The following is a 19,279-nucleotide window of genomic DNA, read 5'->3' on the forward strand; positions in this document are numbered from 1 at the left end:
TTGAGCAAACGGCACTGAAGCAGCTACTAGAATTTCCAGGAAATGGGAAAGTGTCTAGGTAAGGAACTACAATTACTATTAATGGATCCTGATATATGGACCTATTGGTAAATTCCAGCTTAGCACAGTAAAATTTGGCTGTTACTTGATTTTTACTGACGTAATAATTTTTTTGTCCACTTTCAAAAGGTTGGGTCACTGTGCGAAGGTCTAGAGCATACAAAGACTTTTAAAGTTCATTAAATCAACTGTAAATTTTGGAATAGGATCCTGTTAGAGGCTGAAACAGAGTTATTAAAAAAGTCAAAGGAACTGTAGTCAGCAGATGAAGCCAGGACACAGACTACGTGCTGAGGTGCCTAGAGATCATGCTTCTTATCCCTGGGGAAGACCAGTACCTGTTGCTTGTAGATACATATACGTTTAGATGTCCACTGGGCTGTGCTACTTTTGCAGTTGCAGCCAACTGAAGGTACTGCAAAAACACGAATAGGTTTTTATCTGGTGGCCATTCAATCAAACAGGAGGGCACAAACATCAGGCTCTTTGCATGAACCAAACAAACAGGCACTTACTTGATGACTAGACCTTACAGACTAAGTTCTAACAGACACCAAATAGCTCCAACTCCCAGCTTAATTCTGTATATTTGCTTGAACCTAATGTTATCAGAAATTCTAGCTTACTGAAATTGAAATGGAGCTGAAAGGTCTAATTAATAAAGAGTTCTCACCAATATCTCCCTCTTTTTCTTAGCTGCTGGTTTAAATTCAGCTTTCATACCAATAAATGTCTTGCTGTGCTTGGGAGCATGAACACAGGAACAAATTCCTTCCTGAACTTACCATGATCTTCCAGCAATACTTCCAGGTATTATTTATAATTTGGCATTTTAAACACAAATGTTACTCCCAACAAAGCCTCTAAAACAACTTTTTAGAAAGGAAGATGGTATATCCAGTAACTGTAACATAAATTTTGATGGAGACTTTCAAAACAAATTAAGGATGAAATGCTTTGTGCTTAGATTTGAAACTTTGAGAGCTTTTAAAAATCAGAATCAAAATGAACATTTCAATTTGACTTGAACCGTTAAAAATTTTCTTATGTTAAGAAAATTCTTGGGAACTTGAACATTCTAGGTGAAAATAGCCCCTTTTCATTTATGATGAGGTGATTAAAAAAATGCTCACATCATTTCATCAAACTTTTTTTTTTTTTAACTAATGGCATGATTTATAGCAGTTAGCACTCGTATGTCACAGATACATTCCTCTCGGGATTCTGCATATATTTCTAAATGTACGGAAAATAGTCTCTCTTTTCATCTGAGTAATTTCAAAACATTTCTGAAGAGAAAGAAATTACACCTGAAGAAATTGCTCTAGCTGATTCCAAAAAACACTGTTAGCCTCCAGGTATTTGCTTCACTTTAACTTCAGTGTGGCTACACAGGGAAGCTTCTCGAAGACACTTAAAAATATTCAGCTAGTGCAAAGAGATTCCATTTTAAGAAAACCCTTTTAGCGGAGATAAATTATTTCTGTAGAAAATCAGGGGAGATTACAGCAGGGTCCTGAGTGCTAATCAAAGCTCACAGCACTTCAAGGAAAGCTTCCTTCCAAACAAATAGCTGGAGCGCTGCAAGAGTGCAAGATGTACTGCAATTATTGCGAGAACACTCTCGTTCTGGTGAGATTTAGGAATTTCTTTTCTTCTTGATCAATAATGCTTCAAAACTATGAAACCCAGACGACTTTTTTTTGTAGAAGAATTTTTATTTTGGAAATCACCGTGCTGTCATCTTCTAAAGATCATGTGGTAATGTAGAACAAACACCCATCAGATTTATTTTGCACAAGTCCTCCTCTAAAAGGAAGATTTGGGAGTTCAGTGGTCATTTTCACAGCTGGAAAGAGCAAATCCCTGTGGGACTGGAATTATTTGGTGAAATTCTGTAAGCTGCTTAAGGAAAAAGGCATGTCTCAGTGATCACAGCAGTCCTTACTGAATTTAGTTTTGCTTTTTTTTTTTTTTAAATTTGTAAATGTCATCTTGTATTTTTTCTTCTTCAGGAACACTTCCAATGTGATTTCCAAAAAGGCTACAATCAGGATAAATTCCCAAACAAATCTGAGCTACTATGTTTTAGTTACGTGGGTACCTTACAGGAAAAAAGGTTAACAGGAATTCTTCGGAAAAAAAGATACTGTGAAGCATCTGATAGATGGGATCACCTCAAACTCCAGCAGACTGGAGAGAATTGTTTGATTTTGGAGGATCCACTAGAAGAAGAAAACCATCTCTACGCCTCTGTAATGGCTTCATTAGTTCAAAGCATGACTATTTTTTCCATCTGCTTGGCCGCTGCTATGATAAATGCTTTTACATAAATTGTACAACAGTGCAGCTAGCTGCTGGATGCTGCAAGTTTACACAAATTTTATTGCTTTCCATGAACCTACAGACTGAACTCACTGTAATACATAATGCGTTGGCGGTGCTGTTTGTACACTGTACATCCAAGAGAGCTGATAGCCTATTAAGAACACCTAAAGACTGCAATCACTGCGTTATGCAGTACAGCCACATAATAAAATAAAAACCTTGCTCCAAAAAGCTTACAGAGCAGGAATAAAATCACCCTTGCTCAAAGACCACGTAGTGTGTAAGGCATATCTGGAGAGCCACGGTGGAGCAGTGTCTTTGTACCAACTCACTGCACAACCGGGAATTCCCTTCAGGCTGTGACTACTCAGTCACAGCACAAGCAGCTCCGTTGCCTTAGGACACTAACACCCCACTGGTGTTTGTTGCTGCCTAACATCAAGCTGCTAGTGTTGAAGTGGTGGATCAGGTCATGGACGTGCTTTCTAGCCCCGGCTGTGCAGAACGAACTTGCTAATTCAAAACAGCCCTCGGCAGAATGTGAAGTCAAGCGGGGCGATTTTGCACTGCAGTTGCTGGGGAAGGATCGTACAGTCCAGTCCACTGATTCAGCTGCAGAGGTGATAATCACAGCTGGAAAGGTGATGAGAAACATCTGGTGAGGCAGCACTAACTAGCTGCAGCAGGGCTGGGTTTGGAGTGAATGACTATGTGCACAGAGGCCTGGATGTGACATTATCAAGGAAGCAAGGAAACAGATGAAAATTAAACACCAAAATTCTACTGAAACTCAGTGAAGAGACTACTTATGCACTTAATTCTGTCTTTAAATACTTCCTCTTACACTACTGAAACCCAATTTACTGGTCAGTCTTGTTGTGTACAGCAAGGCGTAACATTTCAAAAGCCTACCCATGGCCTGAACTTACCTTGATGACATCTTCATCAGAGGATTTGCACTCCACCAATTCCGAGATGTCTGTCACAGCACTGTTCTCCTCAATGGAGACGACTTTGATGGGCACAGCAACGGTTTTCCCTGTGAGAATTGCTGTGTTCAGAATTTCCGTGTCCTGCAAACAGAGTAAAGCACAGCACTGTTAAGGGACTGCCAGAGAGATTTCTGAAACGCAAGTTCCAGCTCTTCCACTGTGCTTATATTTGAGAGAAACATGTTATTTCTTAGCAGCTCATCATCTAACCTCACCCATAATGAGGCTCAACTTGGCAAAATGTAGTAAAATCCCATCTGTACATTGGCTAAACAACTACCATCAGCTGCACTGTACACCATTAGACAGAGAGGAACACAAAGGCAGGTAGTTCACTCCAGGCACGAACACATTACAAGTTACCTCTACTTTTTAAGTACGTGCTGCTTTTCCCAACATTTACCTTTCAAAACATGAGTTCAGATTTTTTACTAAACTGTCTCTGAATGATGGATGCAAAAGTCTGCAAGAAGAAATATTATTCTTTGAATCAAAGCCCACTGCAAAGACGGGGCCTCTCAGTGAACTTTGTATCTGGAACTGTTTCAATATGATTTAATTTCCTTTGATAGGGCCGATGAAGAAATGTAAGGAATTCAGAAAGAGTTAGTCGTACTATTAACTGTAGAGAAATAACAAGGAAATCTGGAGTTTGAACCTGGGTCATGGCATATAAAAGCCTTTCAATGCACCATCAGCTAAGCCCACTCTTCTAACAACTGGAATTGTTTCATCATTGCTGTATTCCCAAGATTCCTGTACAGGAACAACTTAAAGGTTTTCTCCAACTTTTCAATTTCTGTGTCTATAAAGTGAATAAAATATTCAGCAAAATCCTCAACACCAAAGTTGAGAGGGCTGCAGCTATTGATGTCAGCGGTAGCAAAACAGGGCACTGATTCAATTGACATTGTTTTCGATTCAAGTTTAGTGAGTTTGATATCTGGGTCAGATTTTCTTTTCATCTTGCAACTTGTTATTTCTCAGGTTCTCCTACAGCTCTCATAAGAAACCCCAACAAACTTAAAAAAAAATGTTAAGAAAAGGGATGTTGACTCTTCTGGGAAAGTAAGAAGTTTACATTATTCCTATAGAATTTATGTAAACCTTGCTACAAACACATTAAATCAGAGGCAAGTTTATAAACAACAATTCGTAGGTATCTAAATCCATCCTTAGAAACTCCTTATTGATCAAATTTGAACCCACAGAGATTAAAATGGAGCTTATGGAGGTTCTGCCAGGTGCCTGTATTTTGAGAATTTTGTCCCAAAGTATTTATTTCCTGTTTTTGTTTTTAAAGGCCAGAAACAGGCACAAAAGAGCAGATCGCGCTGTGTGTCCTTGGAAATGAATCTTTTGCCTCAAGCCCTTAACGCCTTTACTTATTTTCTGTGACTTGGAGTGTTAAACAGTGCAAACTAAGGACTCCAGGGTGAAGGAGCAGAAGGAGAGTTTGTGGAAGTGACAGGGCATCTTTTCAGGCTATCTCAGCTCTGCTTTGAAATGATACCATCCTGATCCAGTTTGTCTTTAGCTACTGAAGTGAATTACTGATAGAGAAATGTAATTTAAAGGGACAGGTTCAGAGAAAGAGAAATCCCATAAACAGAGATGCAGTTCAGATAGAACACATACTGTGTGGAGATTTATCCATATATGCATTTAATGGTAGTTTACAATGTTGCAGACATGTAAGAAAACCATACACACACAAACCAAACAAAGGACAGCCTATTTCCAAGACAAGACAAAAATGAAGAGCAATCAGAAAATCTGAAATACTGAAAATGTGATCTGCAAGGAATGACTGAAAGAATTGGGGTAGCTTAGCCCAGGAAAGATTAAGGAAAGATGCTCACTGTCTCCAGATACATAAAAGTCTTCAGCAAATATGGACAGGGCCTGGAGGAACAGGCTTACCCTGCAAAAAGGAAGATTTAAGTTTGATATTAAGACAATCTTTATTATAAAAAAAATGATAGAGAAGTGCAGGAATAGGTTGTCTAGGATGGAACATAATGCACAAATAATCATAAGAGAATCTGTAAGTACTTTATATACATTTTTCAGAAGTAAAACAGCTTCTCTGAATCAGGGAGCAAATGAAAGGGAGCAGAGGACCTCTTGTGGTTCCTTCTACCCTTGTAGTTTTGTAATTTTCCAAACAGGCAATAACACTACATATCCTGTATCCTAAACAATCCTATTTGCTTCACTCATCCCAAATAGAATGATCCTTCTTCTCTCGGCAGAAGAAAATGATCTATCCTTTAAAATGAAAAAGCTGGACAAGAAAACTGTGACTGATGATCCTGTACAGAACTGATGTACCAGCTTTTAAGTAACAATCTGTCCCTTCTGTTTCTCTCCTTCCAATAGATCATTATGGGGGAATCTGAATTCTAGGTGGCTTTGATATAATGCTACAATTAAAAAGGTTAAAAAACCTATTGAAATTTCCCAAAACCTTTCTGAAGAGAAGACACAGCAAATCTGACTACTGGCACATTATCGGCAATTAGAAAGCTCTATCTTCTGGCCTTTGCTAATGGTTTCATTAATGAAGGACCGTGCTGCTCTGAATAGATTTATTTTGATTAATTATTTCAGGTCTCCATCTGCACAAAGAAAAAAAAAGTAAAAAGGACAGTTTGTCATGATAAAGGCTACCGAAGTTTTACATATAGTTTTAAAATACCAACTTCAGGAATTTCACATTCATGATGTGCACAGAGGAAATGGAAATATATTGGACACATTATCTAATGAGTCCATAGCTGGTACCACTGCAATCATTAGAGATCCTCAGCATTAGGAGGCAGTTGGTAGCTACCTTGCTACTGCTTTGAGCAGAGATGGAAACCTTCACATTTCACCTCCACAGTTACAACTCACTGGCTGTAACACAGATTAAGATACACTAAAATTGCACAGATTAAGATTACACAGATTAAAGAACACTAAAATATAAAATATTAATTTATTACACCTTATGACAAAGAATTTTTAAATCTGCTGCTTCCCTTATTTGCTCTGTAAATGCTCTGTGCTATCCAGCTGTAATATTTAAGCAGGCAAGACCAAGGAATTCAGTCTTCCTTTTTTCATCTCTGGTTAGGATTAACCAGAAAAAAGTGCACCCTATATGCCTGTATACTGAATAGCCTTATGGCACAGCTTCTGCCTCCTCTATGTTTCCTTTACAGAGCTGCCATAGAATCAAAGGCCTCAATGTGATAAAGAATCGTCCCACTGTCTGCACTCATATACAAGCTGCTAGGCAGAAAACTGTAAATGATAAATGAAAGGATCCATGGTCCAAGACTCCTCCAAAGCTGAACTGGAACTTCATAAAGAGAAAAGCAGAACCCTTCTGTGTGTCTGCTCTGCAATATTGGGCACTCCGGCGGGCACAGTGACAAGAGGGATCCCATTCACCACCCAGCACTGGCGCTTCCCGGACTTGCGGCCACTGCTTCCAGTACCCTGGGTTACCCATTGAGAAACAGAAACTGCAGCTGAGTCTTTAAGAATATATCAATCAATACAAGGAAAACAATTATCTCTCATGAGGCAACTGCAGGAAATATAACTGCTGCTATAGGTGGCTCTGTTTTTTAAATGCAATATATTATCCTGTTCTCAAGCTAACTTGTGAGTATACAAACAAGATTACTATGAAACCTTTAGAGAAGCTAAGAACTCATTTAAATGTAGGCACTTTTCAAAATCACAGTAACTTGGCAACTTCTACTTTCCTTAATTTTTAAAATCCCCCAAGAACTAATGTACTTTTTGTGCAGGCAGCAACTAAGCTTTAAAATCAAATTTATTTTGTGTTGCAAAAGACTGAAAGTGGCTGACAGTAATGTTTGGACTTGTTCCCAATAAATTTAAAAATGGGGAAAGCAGTTTAAAGTAAATTGAGAGAACAGAAAGAGGATGAGATATAAGTAAGCATCAATATCCAAACTGGAAAGAAGTTTCTCTAAGTGTATTACAAACTTTTAAAAAACAAGGGTTGTCATTTCCAAAGTCAAAACGAGGAGCTACTTATGTAATTCCCACTGCTTTGGAAGGAAGATGCGAGCCATGAATTTCTCTGGGAGGCCCATGTAGTCTTTGCAAAACGATGACGGATACGCAAGGTCTGACTGACCCTGCAGAGACAAAGTCTCTGCCGAGCATTTTCTTTCTTGTTCCTGGACGGTTATAGGAAGGGTCTAATGGCTAGATTTAAGGCTCTCACTGAAGGAGACAGTCAGATAGAAACCATTTAGCTGTGTGCTTAAGAATTTACTTTTAAAAATGATTGCAAAGTCTTAACCTCAAGCGAGTTCTAGACAGAAAACAGTAAATGTCATCACCCAACACAGCATTTCCACTATCCACTAACAAAATGCCTATCCTTTGCCGGCTCAGATAATTTCTTGTATCCTTGCCCAGCCCAAGTCAGCACTTCCTCCACCTGATGGAAATCCCACCCTTTTGCAAAGCACTTGAACCACTGGATTTGTCATCAAGGGCATGGACTGTTCCTCCCCTGCACCAACCTTCAGCATGATTCAATGACCTCAGAAATTAAGACAAGAGGTCACAACAACATAATATCTAATATACATAAAGAAAATCTTCTGTGCTGGCACCTTATGCCGCACACATGGTGTGAAGCCTCTGCAGGATGAGCAACTTCTGCTGCTTTTTCTCTCTCTCCCAGATGCCCAAAGGAAGCCAGAGGTTTCAGTCTCTTTCCTACCTCCTTACAGCTAAGCACTCGATCAGCTGGGACTCGGGAGCAATCAGTTGGGATGAAGGGGCTACCTGCTTTCATTTAACTGCATTCGCGATTCGAAGAAACACTTGATCAAGAACCCTACAGGTGAGAACAGGTTAAATCTAGTCATTTCAAATTCCTCAAGTTATGACAGTTACAGATCTTCACAACAGATTTATATAAAAGTAAAAGAAATCAACTAGAATTGCAAAGAAAACTCATGAGACCTGAGTGAGGCTCTGACTCCAACACTACATCACACTGAGAGCTGAGTTCAGCAACAGCAGTTGCAAGTACAACCACCACAAGCAACCACCACAAAGTCACAAGTTTTGCTGTTTCGAAGCAGGTGGGATTTGGACTGTAAATGAAGCCTGACGTAATGACTGAGAGTGCCATAAACTTTTGGTCGTAGTCTGGTCCTGGTCCTGCAGAGTTTATTTGGATGAATTCCACTAGAATGATGTTGGTATAAAGACCTTCTCCATACTCATTGTGCTATGTCACAGAAAATTCAGCAGAGCTGGTATTCAAAAGAAATCATTTCTTTTTAGGATGGAAAATACCATCCATAAAGCTGATGTGTTCTAGCCAGAGTGAGAAGATGCATGGGCTCACATTTGGTAAGCTACGTATTCCTTGAAGTTAGGTAACACTGTGGTTAACTCTGCAAGAATATCACAATTTATTCTGTCGCTGTTTCAGCCAGGGAACTTACACTGATGTCAGTAGGAGTTCAGTGTGAAGAATACAGAATATGAGCCTTAGTTGCTAGAATTTAGCTGAAGAGCAAACCTTATGTTCATCCAGCCTCTCAATTGGAGGAAAACAGGCATTCAACCATGACTAATTTAGGAACTAATTCAACATTAAATTGCGGCAGAATGAGGAAGCAAAGTGACAGCTGTTTAATTAAACTCTAAATCCGATTAGATGGTGTTATCAAGAGAAATCCATGGGAGCCTGAGGTCATGAGAATGGTCCTGTTTACAGGCTGCAAATTCTGCAAGTGGAATCACACCAAATGATGTTAATCATAGCTTAGCATTAAGATTTCTTCCTCACGCAAAAGGCACTACCTCACGAGCAACAAACCTGTGCTGTAGATCTGAAGGAGTGACACGGAAAAGCCACTTGTGCTTCATTTTGCAAGGGAAGAGTTTGTAGGAAAGAGATGGTCAGACACTGCGTATGTGAAAACCAGCAATGTAGTTGCCTTATGGAAGGAGGAGAGGAGCAAAGAGTCCTTGCATTGCGGTGACAATTGTTGGGGACAACAGCGATGCAGGAGAGCTCCAGCTGAACCGCGCTTCCAATCATGGCTCAACCCATCAGCCGTGATGAACATTGACACCCTGGAAACGCTTCCCAGAGACGAAGATGGAGAGGTGGGAGACACAGCATAAACTCCATGTAGGCCAGTTGCAAACGCCATGAACACGCTGGGCGCTCAGCTACGCAGCGCGGGTGTCCAGGGCACCGAGCGCCGCGTCCTGCTGCGCTGCAGCCAACTGCTCTGCTGACCCGGGAGGCTGCCTGGCACCATGGCTGCAGAGTCGGGTTATTAATACGAGCAAGATTACAGCTGATTAACAAACTGACATTGTTAGGCAGCTGATTCTGTTTATCCACATAATCCTGCGATTAAAAATAAATTATACACTGAGCTTCCAGCCAACTGGGTTCTCTGATGCTCCACATTCACAGACGTTCTGTGTGAGAGGGGAATGGCATCGATGTTCAGGTTTTAAATTCTCAGCACACACTTCCGAATAACAGGAAGGTTTCCAAGACCAAAGGGTTTGTGCTGCCACCAAAGACCTCCCTGAGGCAAAGCCATCCCATTGCCGAGACCTGGGGAGGGCAGCTTTTGTTGGTGGGATTTGTGTTGCCTCTTTCCTTTCAATTGATCCCAGGGCTGCATGCCCGTCACTTGTAAATCTTCCTCTGCTTCATCTGTCAGTTGATAAGAATGAGGGCTTTTACTTCATTAGTGCCATCACATTGCAAAAGAAATGGGGTAATGCTGCTCTTCATTAAAACCCAAAAGGCAACCTGCTTAATGCCATCCCTCAGCATTCAAACCCCACATCCAGATGGAGCCCAGATTACTCCATGCTTCTTAGACAGACAGTGCCAAGGAAAACGGGAAGTATAATGAGCAACTTAATACTGCTGGAAAAATCTGGCCAGTCAAAATCCACATAAGAAACAGATTTAGTCAATAAGAGATGCCATTCCTGCAGTCTGTTTCTGATCAGGATAACGGAACAAAAGGTCTCAAAGTTTCTTCTGGATGCTAATTCTTTCTGACACGCGATAGCCCTGTAAGGTATCGTCCCTTTATTAAATCTTTGCTAAGTGGCCAGCATTGTACATGGCACAAAAATTAAGGACAATACCTGCCTGGAGGAATGAAGAAACCAGAAGACAAGCACAGATAAAAGCCCAGCCACAGAAGACCCGAAGGAGGACGTTCACATCGCCCTGTCCCCTGCATGCACAGCCTTTGTTTGACGAGCTTGATGAACATGATGCCTACGGGCCTTAAAGAGAAGGTAAATGGAGGAAGAGTAGAAATAGGTGTCTAGGGAAGGGATTCAGACCCATGTTTCTCACCTCCCACAAGAGTAGCAAGAGCCTGTAGGTGAAGCCCATCACTGCACAGTGAGATTGGGCACACTGATCCCTTCCTCTTGAGCCTGGACCACTGGCAGATTCCTGGGGCCAGAAGGAGGGAAAGCAAAGAGGTGCTTGTGGATACAACGCTCCGACGGGATGGGAAAACTGGCAATCTTTCCTGTAGAACTTGTGAATCGAGTAATTTCTGACAAAGATCTGAGTGTCTTTTCAAGGCAGGAACTCAGTGTTCTGCAGCTGCAATGCTTCCTTAATCAATGATCTTGTCTGTTTACTGTCTCCGTATTGAGATAAATCTTAATTACTGGCCCCCCAACAATAGTAACAGACCATTTAATTTTCGTGCCTGACTGTACAGTTTTCAAAAATCCTATCAGTGAAATATTTGAGTCCTGATAAAATAGACTTTAAAGGCAGTAAAGGGAATGCAAAGTATAACAAAAAGTATATGCTTTCTTTACAGTGAATCTACCCTGCTGGCATCTGAACTTGCAAAAGGGCACATAGCCTATGATTATTTTGATGTACCAGATGAAGATTGTATTGCTAAAGGCAATTATATCATCAGTCAAAAGTAAACCTTTCCTTAAAAAAGTAAGAAGAAACGGGAGCAATTGAACAAAATTACCCATGCATTTAATTGCTGTGTTCAATTTACAGTTAGTGACATAATTACACAGATGGGAAAAGGTTATAAAGCCGTTACTAAGATCTGTATATCTGTGTGAAGGCCACATTGACTTAGGGTCACATCAGAGCCCTGACTCTATCAAGCTTGTTATGACAACAAGATCTTGCTTTATTATTTCTGGTAATTTTGAATTAAAAAAAATATATATATCGACATAACCTGTTCCGAGCTGCAAAGTCTACAAACGATATTCTGGCTAGCAGAGAAACGTGTGTCAGAAACAGCTTGTTTCAGAAAAAGAACAACCTCTCTAAGAAAGACAGCAAGAAACTTTCTGCTTCATGAGTGAAGAAAACTCACTAGCCACTAGGTCAAGAAAGGTGTAAAGCTACTGAACAAGGTATATAATGCCTTCCACTTCCATTTCCACTTCCAGTTCTTCCCCTGTTGATCAGTTGATGTTCAAATTCTGATTTCTTTTGTTTTGGAATTAAATATTTATTTTATTGCATTTGTCATACTACCATAATCATACACAGTTCAGAATGCCAATTCAAAACTTGATTTTGGAGCAATAATACTTTGCCATGGGCACTGAGATGAATCAAAGGATGTTATTACCTCTCCCTTGTGGGACATACATTTTTTCTAGTAAAGCTACACTGACAGTACTAGTATTAATTATTTTTATTAGAGTAACTGTTCTAGCTGCCATGCTAGCTGGGGCTCAGTATGTTAAGCATTGACTATAATAAGAGACACTTTCTACACCAAGGAGCAAATTTCAGCAACCAGAACAACTGATTCTCAGCCCTGCTTGGTGAATAGACTGGTTCTTGTTTGTTGAACTAACCTAGGAATAAGAACAAGCACTCCAGCAGAGTCTGACACAGTTCAGTTTCCATTTTCTTGTTGAAAAAAAATGCTCAATAAATGTTTAGATGTTTCCTTGCATTTGCTTTTCCAACAATGTTTTGGGAAATATGTAGTCCCAATGTTACATCAAAACAAAACAAACAAACAACCCAAAAGATGGAATTGCTTTTGTTTATAAACTATGCACTCCTCAAAAACCACTTGGGTTTGATGGGTCTTGATTTGAGCTGTTATAGTCCTTTTATTTTTTTCATATGTAACTTTTGTTTTCCTTTATCTGTCTTAATCTAGCACAAAGTGAGGTGCAACTGAAAAATGTACAACCTTCTCCCCATGGAGATTATAGATTCAATTAGATTACTGACCCCTTGGAGAACCTGCACCTGTGGAGGAATTTAGAGGTCCACATTGAGGGGAAATTAATTACCTAATTATCAGATATTCTGCAGGGATGTGTTCCTTCCACCAGCAACCTCCATCATCCCTTCCCCAAGGAAAGAGATGTCAGATGGACTCTCTGAGACCCTGGACAAGCAATTGCACCATCTCCAAAACCTCTTGCACCTCTGCTGTAAAAACTGCTGCGGTCCTTGAATTAGGCAGACACGCTCAGCTCACATGACATTACACTGCACTTGCGTTAAATATTTTTTTAAATGAATTAGGTCCACAGGAAATAACTTCAGACCTTCCCTTCCACCTTAAATTAATCTGACAAGATGATCTCATTAGATAATCTAACCCCTTAGGTGACGGGAAATGCAAATTAATAGGGACATGAAATAGAATCTGCAGTACATTTGCATGCTTGATTGTGTCTTCCTTTACTGTCTTAAAAGCTGTAAATGTGCATAGTTTGTCTTTTTTAAGTGTCTGTCATGATCAGGGTGTATCAACAGTGACTGAGCCTCTGGCTGGGGGCTACTGTGCTTTGCAGAAGCTATGACACTGAATTCAATTAGGTAGAGCTTCCTGAAAAGACAAGTATTATGCTAAAACTGTCTCAATTTCCTGCTGAGTAGAAGGGCCATGTCAGGATACAGCGACCACTGGATATTTGCAAAGAAAGATGATATTTCCTGATGTGTGGAGGGAAAGTCTGCAACTGAAAACGACTTCAAACAAAAGAAGCTCTGGAATCACTTAAAATGTAGAAAAAAAGAACATCAGATGACTGGAGAAGATGGGAAGCAGAAGCCAACATTTTGTTTTTCTATACTCAGACAAGTATAGAAAGGACAAGGAACCTAAAACCCTAGTTTTTAAAGATGCAAATGTGTAACACAGCCAACTACCCGCTCCTCCTCTTCGTCAAATAAACCCCTCACTCGATATTTTGTTAAATGGATTTAGAAAATGAGAGCACTTGCACGGACAACCACATTTTCTAGAGAGAAAAATGTCTGCTTTTGCATAGAGATATTCTGACTCCAGAATTACTGTTGGTTACTTTGAATATAAAAAAATACAAACAAATGAAAACCATAAATTGACAGGTTATAAGACTCCCTGTTTTGAGACCTACATATGTGAGAATCTTAGCTCTTGTTGTTTCATATCTTACTTACTGATATAAGAGTATTTAAGGATACTTATAAATACACTTAGATCTGATGTATCCTCTCAAGTTCTCTAGAAACTCAAGTTCACATTTACCCAGTGCATAAATTATATATGCATATACATAAATTACATACTCACAATATTTTTCTGACAGATACTCTTAGAAGGGTCCCACATGCTAGGAAAAGAGACAAACACACCAAGACTATTAGTTTGGAAACTGTAGCTATTTACAACATTCTCAGGGAATGATAAATATTTGTTAGTGATCCCAAAAGCTGTGCCAGTGAGATGGCCTCAGAGCCTGCAACATGTCCTGTCTTTTGTAACCATAAAAATAGTTTTTCATTTACCCAGATATCTAAGGAACAATTGCATGGGAAAGCCTTCAGTGATGATGAACACCTCACCTGTTTTCCTCCACTGCTGAATAGTCCTATTAAGGATATCACAGATGGGAAGAGGAATAGTGGTACAGCCTCAATAGGAGGGAAAGGCAATAGCCACCTGGTGTTCTTATAATGGAATGGTTCATGGATGTTTAAGTAGCCAGGAATGGGGCTATATAATATCTTCTTGCTGAAATCATTACACGACTTACAATTCTCTTCCTGTTGCAAGCAGGCTAATAAGTGAAATTTGTCAATTTAAGGGCATTTTCTAGGCGCAAGATGTGTTTGTGATTTGTTCTCCTGTTTTAGGAGGCAGAGCGGGTTATCTGGAAAAGGACCTCCATTTAAAACTGAGCTTGCTCTGCCATGGACTAGAACTAGCACAGCTCTGGTGACATTTCCATTCTCTGTGACCACTACGGGAAAACAGATCATAGTAAAAAGGCAATTTTCATTAGCAATTTGATACTTTTCCCACGTTCACACCAATTAAATCTGTGGCACTGTTACATAGTTGGCTATATATCTATAATAATATTGCTATAATAGCTGTAATCAATAGATAGCTGCAGATTGAATATATACAGGCATATTAGCTATACATGCATGGATGCACAGGCAAATATGCGCTGTACATATATATGTGAGTAATCCATACCCACACATATATATATACACAACTGTAATGCAAAATAGATTATGAGGCATTCTTGTTAATAGAAAGCACATTCTTAACTATACACAGATGGAGACAGTACTTTTCATCCTATATATAGCACATTTCTACCTCATGTATTTCATACCACAAATATTTTGCAAACATCATGGTTCAAATCTTGACCTCCCTGAAACCAACAGGGATTTGGCTGGTGGCTTCAATAAAGCCAAGTTTCCTTCTGACCAGTGGTAGGAGGCAAGCCCTGAAGAAGCTGCCCTGAAGTGCTGTTCTGTGATCAGATCCTGCACTTCTACCAAGCCCTGCTGACACGAGGCTTGAGGACTGGGGTCCTCACACAAAACTGATCGATGTCATTGGCTCTTATGCTAATAAGACATGAAAGATATCAGGGTTTTTCCATCCATTAGTGATGACCTGGGTTAGAGTATTTTTGTTGTGAGCTTATCACTCAACATGTTTGCTGCAGTTGACACGGGACCAGCGCCATCACTGACATGGATGGAGCTGGTAGAGCTGTAGGGCACAGCAGCAGCACAAAGTCATGCAGGACTGCAGAGACTGAAATCTTAATGTGGCTTCTGAATGATAGGAGGTAGGAATATCTTAAAGTGGCCTTCAACTTAGGACCTGATGTGCATGCACTTTCCATTTGTTTCACTTCGGAGCGCTGCATTCCTCATCAGCAGCAAGAAATGCTGTCCAGGAAGCATATTTTGATAGAATAAAACTGTACACTGAAGAAATCCATGTATTTTCAGACAGTGAATATGGCCTTTTCAGACAGGTGCTTCACAACAGTTCTGATATCCAATCTGCAGCTTTGGGGAAAGATTTAAGTGCCTAAGAATAGAGTGCCAATTAGATGCTCTAAGATATCACGCTTGGCCTCCAGATGCTCTTCCAGAAGGGCACAAGTCTCCTGCAGGTCCTGTGTGATACCTGCCAGTCCAGGATGGATGGTTCGGACTTTAGGGCATCTATAATGGTATTAGACACCTATGTTTAGGCACCTGGATCACTGCCTCCTTTCCTCCCCTTGAAATAATGTGGGCAACTTTCCAACCTGTCTTCTTTGTGCTTCAGCTTCCCACCTACATAGGGGCTATAGGACTTTCTCTGTCAAGAGCAGAAGTAGAAATTCTTTTATAGTAAGTGAAAATGTGGTACCCATTGTAACCAGCTTCCAGGATTTTAGTCGGAGCCCCCAGATCCCAGTGAAATAAGCCACGTTTTAGCTAGCACTAACACAAGCCACGCTGACATTGAATAAACTGTTCAGGTGGGACACAGGAGGTGAAGTCACATCTAGGCTGCTTGTCACATCTAGGCAAGGTCCTGGTGGCACGGTGGGACTGGATGCGCTCTACAGCAGGGCACAGGTGAAGCGACTGCAAATGCTTTATGGACCCTAAACATTAAGGCCCAAGGACAATTTCTTTTAAGAAATTGGAGTATTGTGTGATACATGTATGATTTTTACAGCCTCTGTGGAGAGTTGTGAACTTGTTTTATTTGTGTAGATTAATATGTCATGGATTATTAATGAGTTACGTTCGTCCTCTAATAGGGAGTATTCATCTTCAGCAAGCTTCTTAAGCTCTTCAATTTTTGTGTGCATGAACACTTGGCTCAAGTTTCTGGGTTTCAGAACCCTACTTAAACACAGTGGAAGTGAATCAGGCAGCTTCTGCTCAAATCTTTGGATTTAATAATATCTATTTTGAAATCAGCAAGAGAAAATTTCTACTTGTTCCTTCCTACTTTGGCTATACAGCTTTAATTTTTGATAAGCACAAGCTATAGCAAAGCCACACAATAGGGTTTCTTAGGGAATGAAATGCTAAGAAAAAGTACTAATAAAAATGCTGAAAAAATCATTCTTATTATTTCCTACCTTTGCTCCTTGAATCTTTTTCCTTTTCAAATAGCTTATTGATTTCACTAACTTCATAGCAAGTCCACAAAAGCAAAGCACGCAGAGGGCAGAAACAAGATTACTGCATTAATAAGAGCAGATACTGTACAGACAGCAAAGACATAGTACAGTTAAAAAGATGAGAGAGAGTGACACACAGGAAAATTAAATTATTGACTAGGCACATGCCTAACAGACTGGGGAGTCTTACTGTATATAGGAATTACAAAATGGCATATATATAAAAGGACACAAAATAAATATAGAAAGCACAGCTATAATCAAAGATTCAATTCTTTACTCCTTACTCAAGCAAAAATGACCTTGAACTTCGGAGGCTGTTTTGCAAGATGACCCTGGCGAGGGGTTCCCAGTTCCTGCTGGAGAAGCATCTTTGAAACATCCTGCTGTGACTCTTTTGTGAGCCATTGAAATGAAGGACAAAGGGATGAAATCCATTTACTAGGAGCAGTATTTTATTCGCTAGCATAACCGTAAGTAAGCGCAGTGACCACTATTATCTTTATCTGAGCATCTCACAGCAACACTGAAAAAGGCTTAAAAAAGGGGTTGTGGGCTTGAAAGCTCGTCTGTTTGTCCTGACTCTCTTGGCTGGCCTCAAGAAGACATTACCTTACTCTATAAACTCCTCAAGACTGAAACAAGAGAAGCAGGATGGAGTGGGGAACACCGCGCTTTGCTTTTAAGCAAGGAGTTGTCCTTTTTAAAGCCTCAATACTACAAAATGCACCTGTGAATCAAATACCCGCTTGCAACACAGGAAGTATTAACTACTGTGTCCAGTTTAAAGATGAGTAAACTGCTGAGTGTTTCCCAAGATCCAAGAGGCAGAAACTACGCGCAGGCATGTGGCTCCCCGGCCATCAGACAACTGCTGTTTTTGCATGTCAGCATCTCCCCTTGCTCAACGCCTTGCCCATCATTTGCACAAGGTAAAACCAATGAGGAGGAATTACCAAGTCTCCTAACTTATTTATTGCCACACCTAACTCACTCCTGAAGCCTCCAGGCATCTCAAAACACACGTCACAAAGTGCTTGGTGCCAGCTGGCACCTGCACCCATAGCCACTGCTTTGCAATGCCTGCAATGCATGTTTTGTCCCAGATCCAGAATCTAAAACATAGTGGTTTTGGCTGGATCAATCTGAGCTTCAAGTCTATACCAAATTTCCCGCTACTGGCAGGCTACGTGCAAGACCTTGCACCAAATGATCCCAAAGGAGCTGCAGGTCACACACGGATCACTTTGGTTTCCACAGCCAACACATCCCATGCAGCAGGAGCTCTCTGCTGTCTGCTAGCGTCCTGCACGGCAATTCAGGATCACTAGGAGGTTATAGGAAACTGTCTGGATTTCATTCCCCTGTGCACTGTTTCTGACCACAGGAAGAAGAGAATTCACAGGGTGATTTTGTGCACACCCTCGTTACTCATCTGCATCCTGGCAAAACCTGGTTTCTGCAAAATATGCAAAAAGTTTTATGCCTAGGTAAAAACTTTCACACTAAAAGAAGAAAATAAATGAGAGAGAGAAGTTGTTCTCGCGGGTATGACAAATTGGGAGAGAAACCACACAGAGAACCCGAAGGTCCAGGTTGTCAGAAGGACTCTGTCGGGGCTGGATAAGGTTAGTAAGAACAATATTTACAGGGTGCACTAACATACTGGTTTGTTATTTAATACTGCATTTACAGCCTCACGCTTCTCTCTTTTTCTCTTAAGCTATAATTTTTATGCTTATTTAGTTTAATCAAAACTCTCATGTGCTGCTCTGCTCCTATGGGTCTTGGAGAGTGAAGGACGGCACGGCCAGGAAGCTCTGCAGGGACTCTCACTATTCAGTATTCGCCTCCTGCAATTAATAAAACAACACTGCTGCTGTTTTTCACTAATCGAGGATTTCCAAAAGCAAATTGCAGTAATAAATTACATCATTACAACCTTTATTATTGTTCTGCGAGCTACCAAATCTTGTGGAAAGACAATCAGCTCTGGCAGAGAAAAAAAATACATGGAGGACAAATCAGGAGACTAGAAGCTGATTAAAATTAATGCCACGGTGACTTTTTCTTTCTGTCTCTTTGCTGAAATCCCCTCGCTCGCCAGCAGCAGGGCTTGCGATGTTCATGCCATGGTTTTGCTGCTTTAAATATTAGCCCTGACTTGTCTGGGGGGGAAATGAAGGTCCTGACAGGTCAGCTGTCAGTGCTCATTTACACTGGCAGGCCCTATTGTCCCCATATGGACTGCAGCAAAAGTCAGGGCCACCACCACAGCCCAAGAGTTTTGATCTGGGAATTCACTGCCGTCCAGTGTGTGCGTTGGTCTGCACAGCTTGGGGTTGCTGAAGAGCTCTTGGGTTTTTCTCATTATAACCCTGAAGTTTGCACAAGTCCTGCTGATT

General features: G+C 40.5%; 1 protein-coding gene across 1 annotated transcript in view; it reads right to left on the reverse strand.

Annotated features, from left to right (window-relative positions):
* The window catches only part of TMEM132C (transmembrane protein 132C), a 175,796-nt gene that overhangs the window by 23,063 nt on the left and 133,454 nt on the right, over positions 1-19,279 (reverse strand). The window contains exon 5 of the mRNA XM_088532499.1: positions 3,318-3,461. Within this exon, the coding sequence (XP_088388625.1) occupies positions 3,318-3,461 (144 nt within the window). The remainder of the gene's footprint in view (positions 1-3,317; positions 3,462-19,279) is intronic.

The sequence above is a fragment of the Tinamus guttatus genome, unplaced genomic scaffold (genome assembly GCF_059628265.1).
Source record: "Tinamus guttatus ecotype Peru unplaced genomic scaffold, ASM5962826v1 Tinamus_guttatus_pri_ptg000459l, whole genome shotgun sequence".
NCBI lineage: Eukaryota > Metazoa > Chordata > Aves > Tinamiformes > Tinamidae > Tinamus > Tinamus guttatus.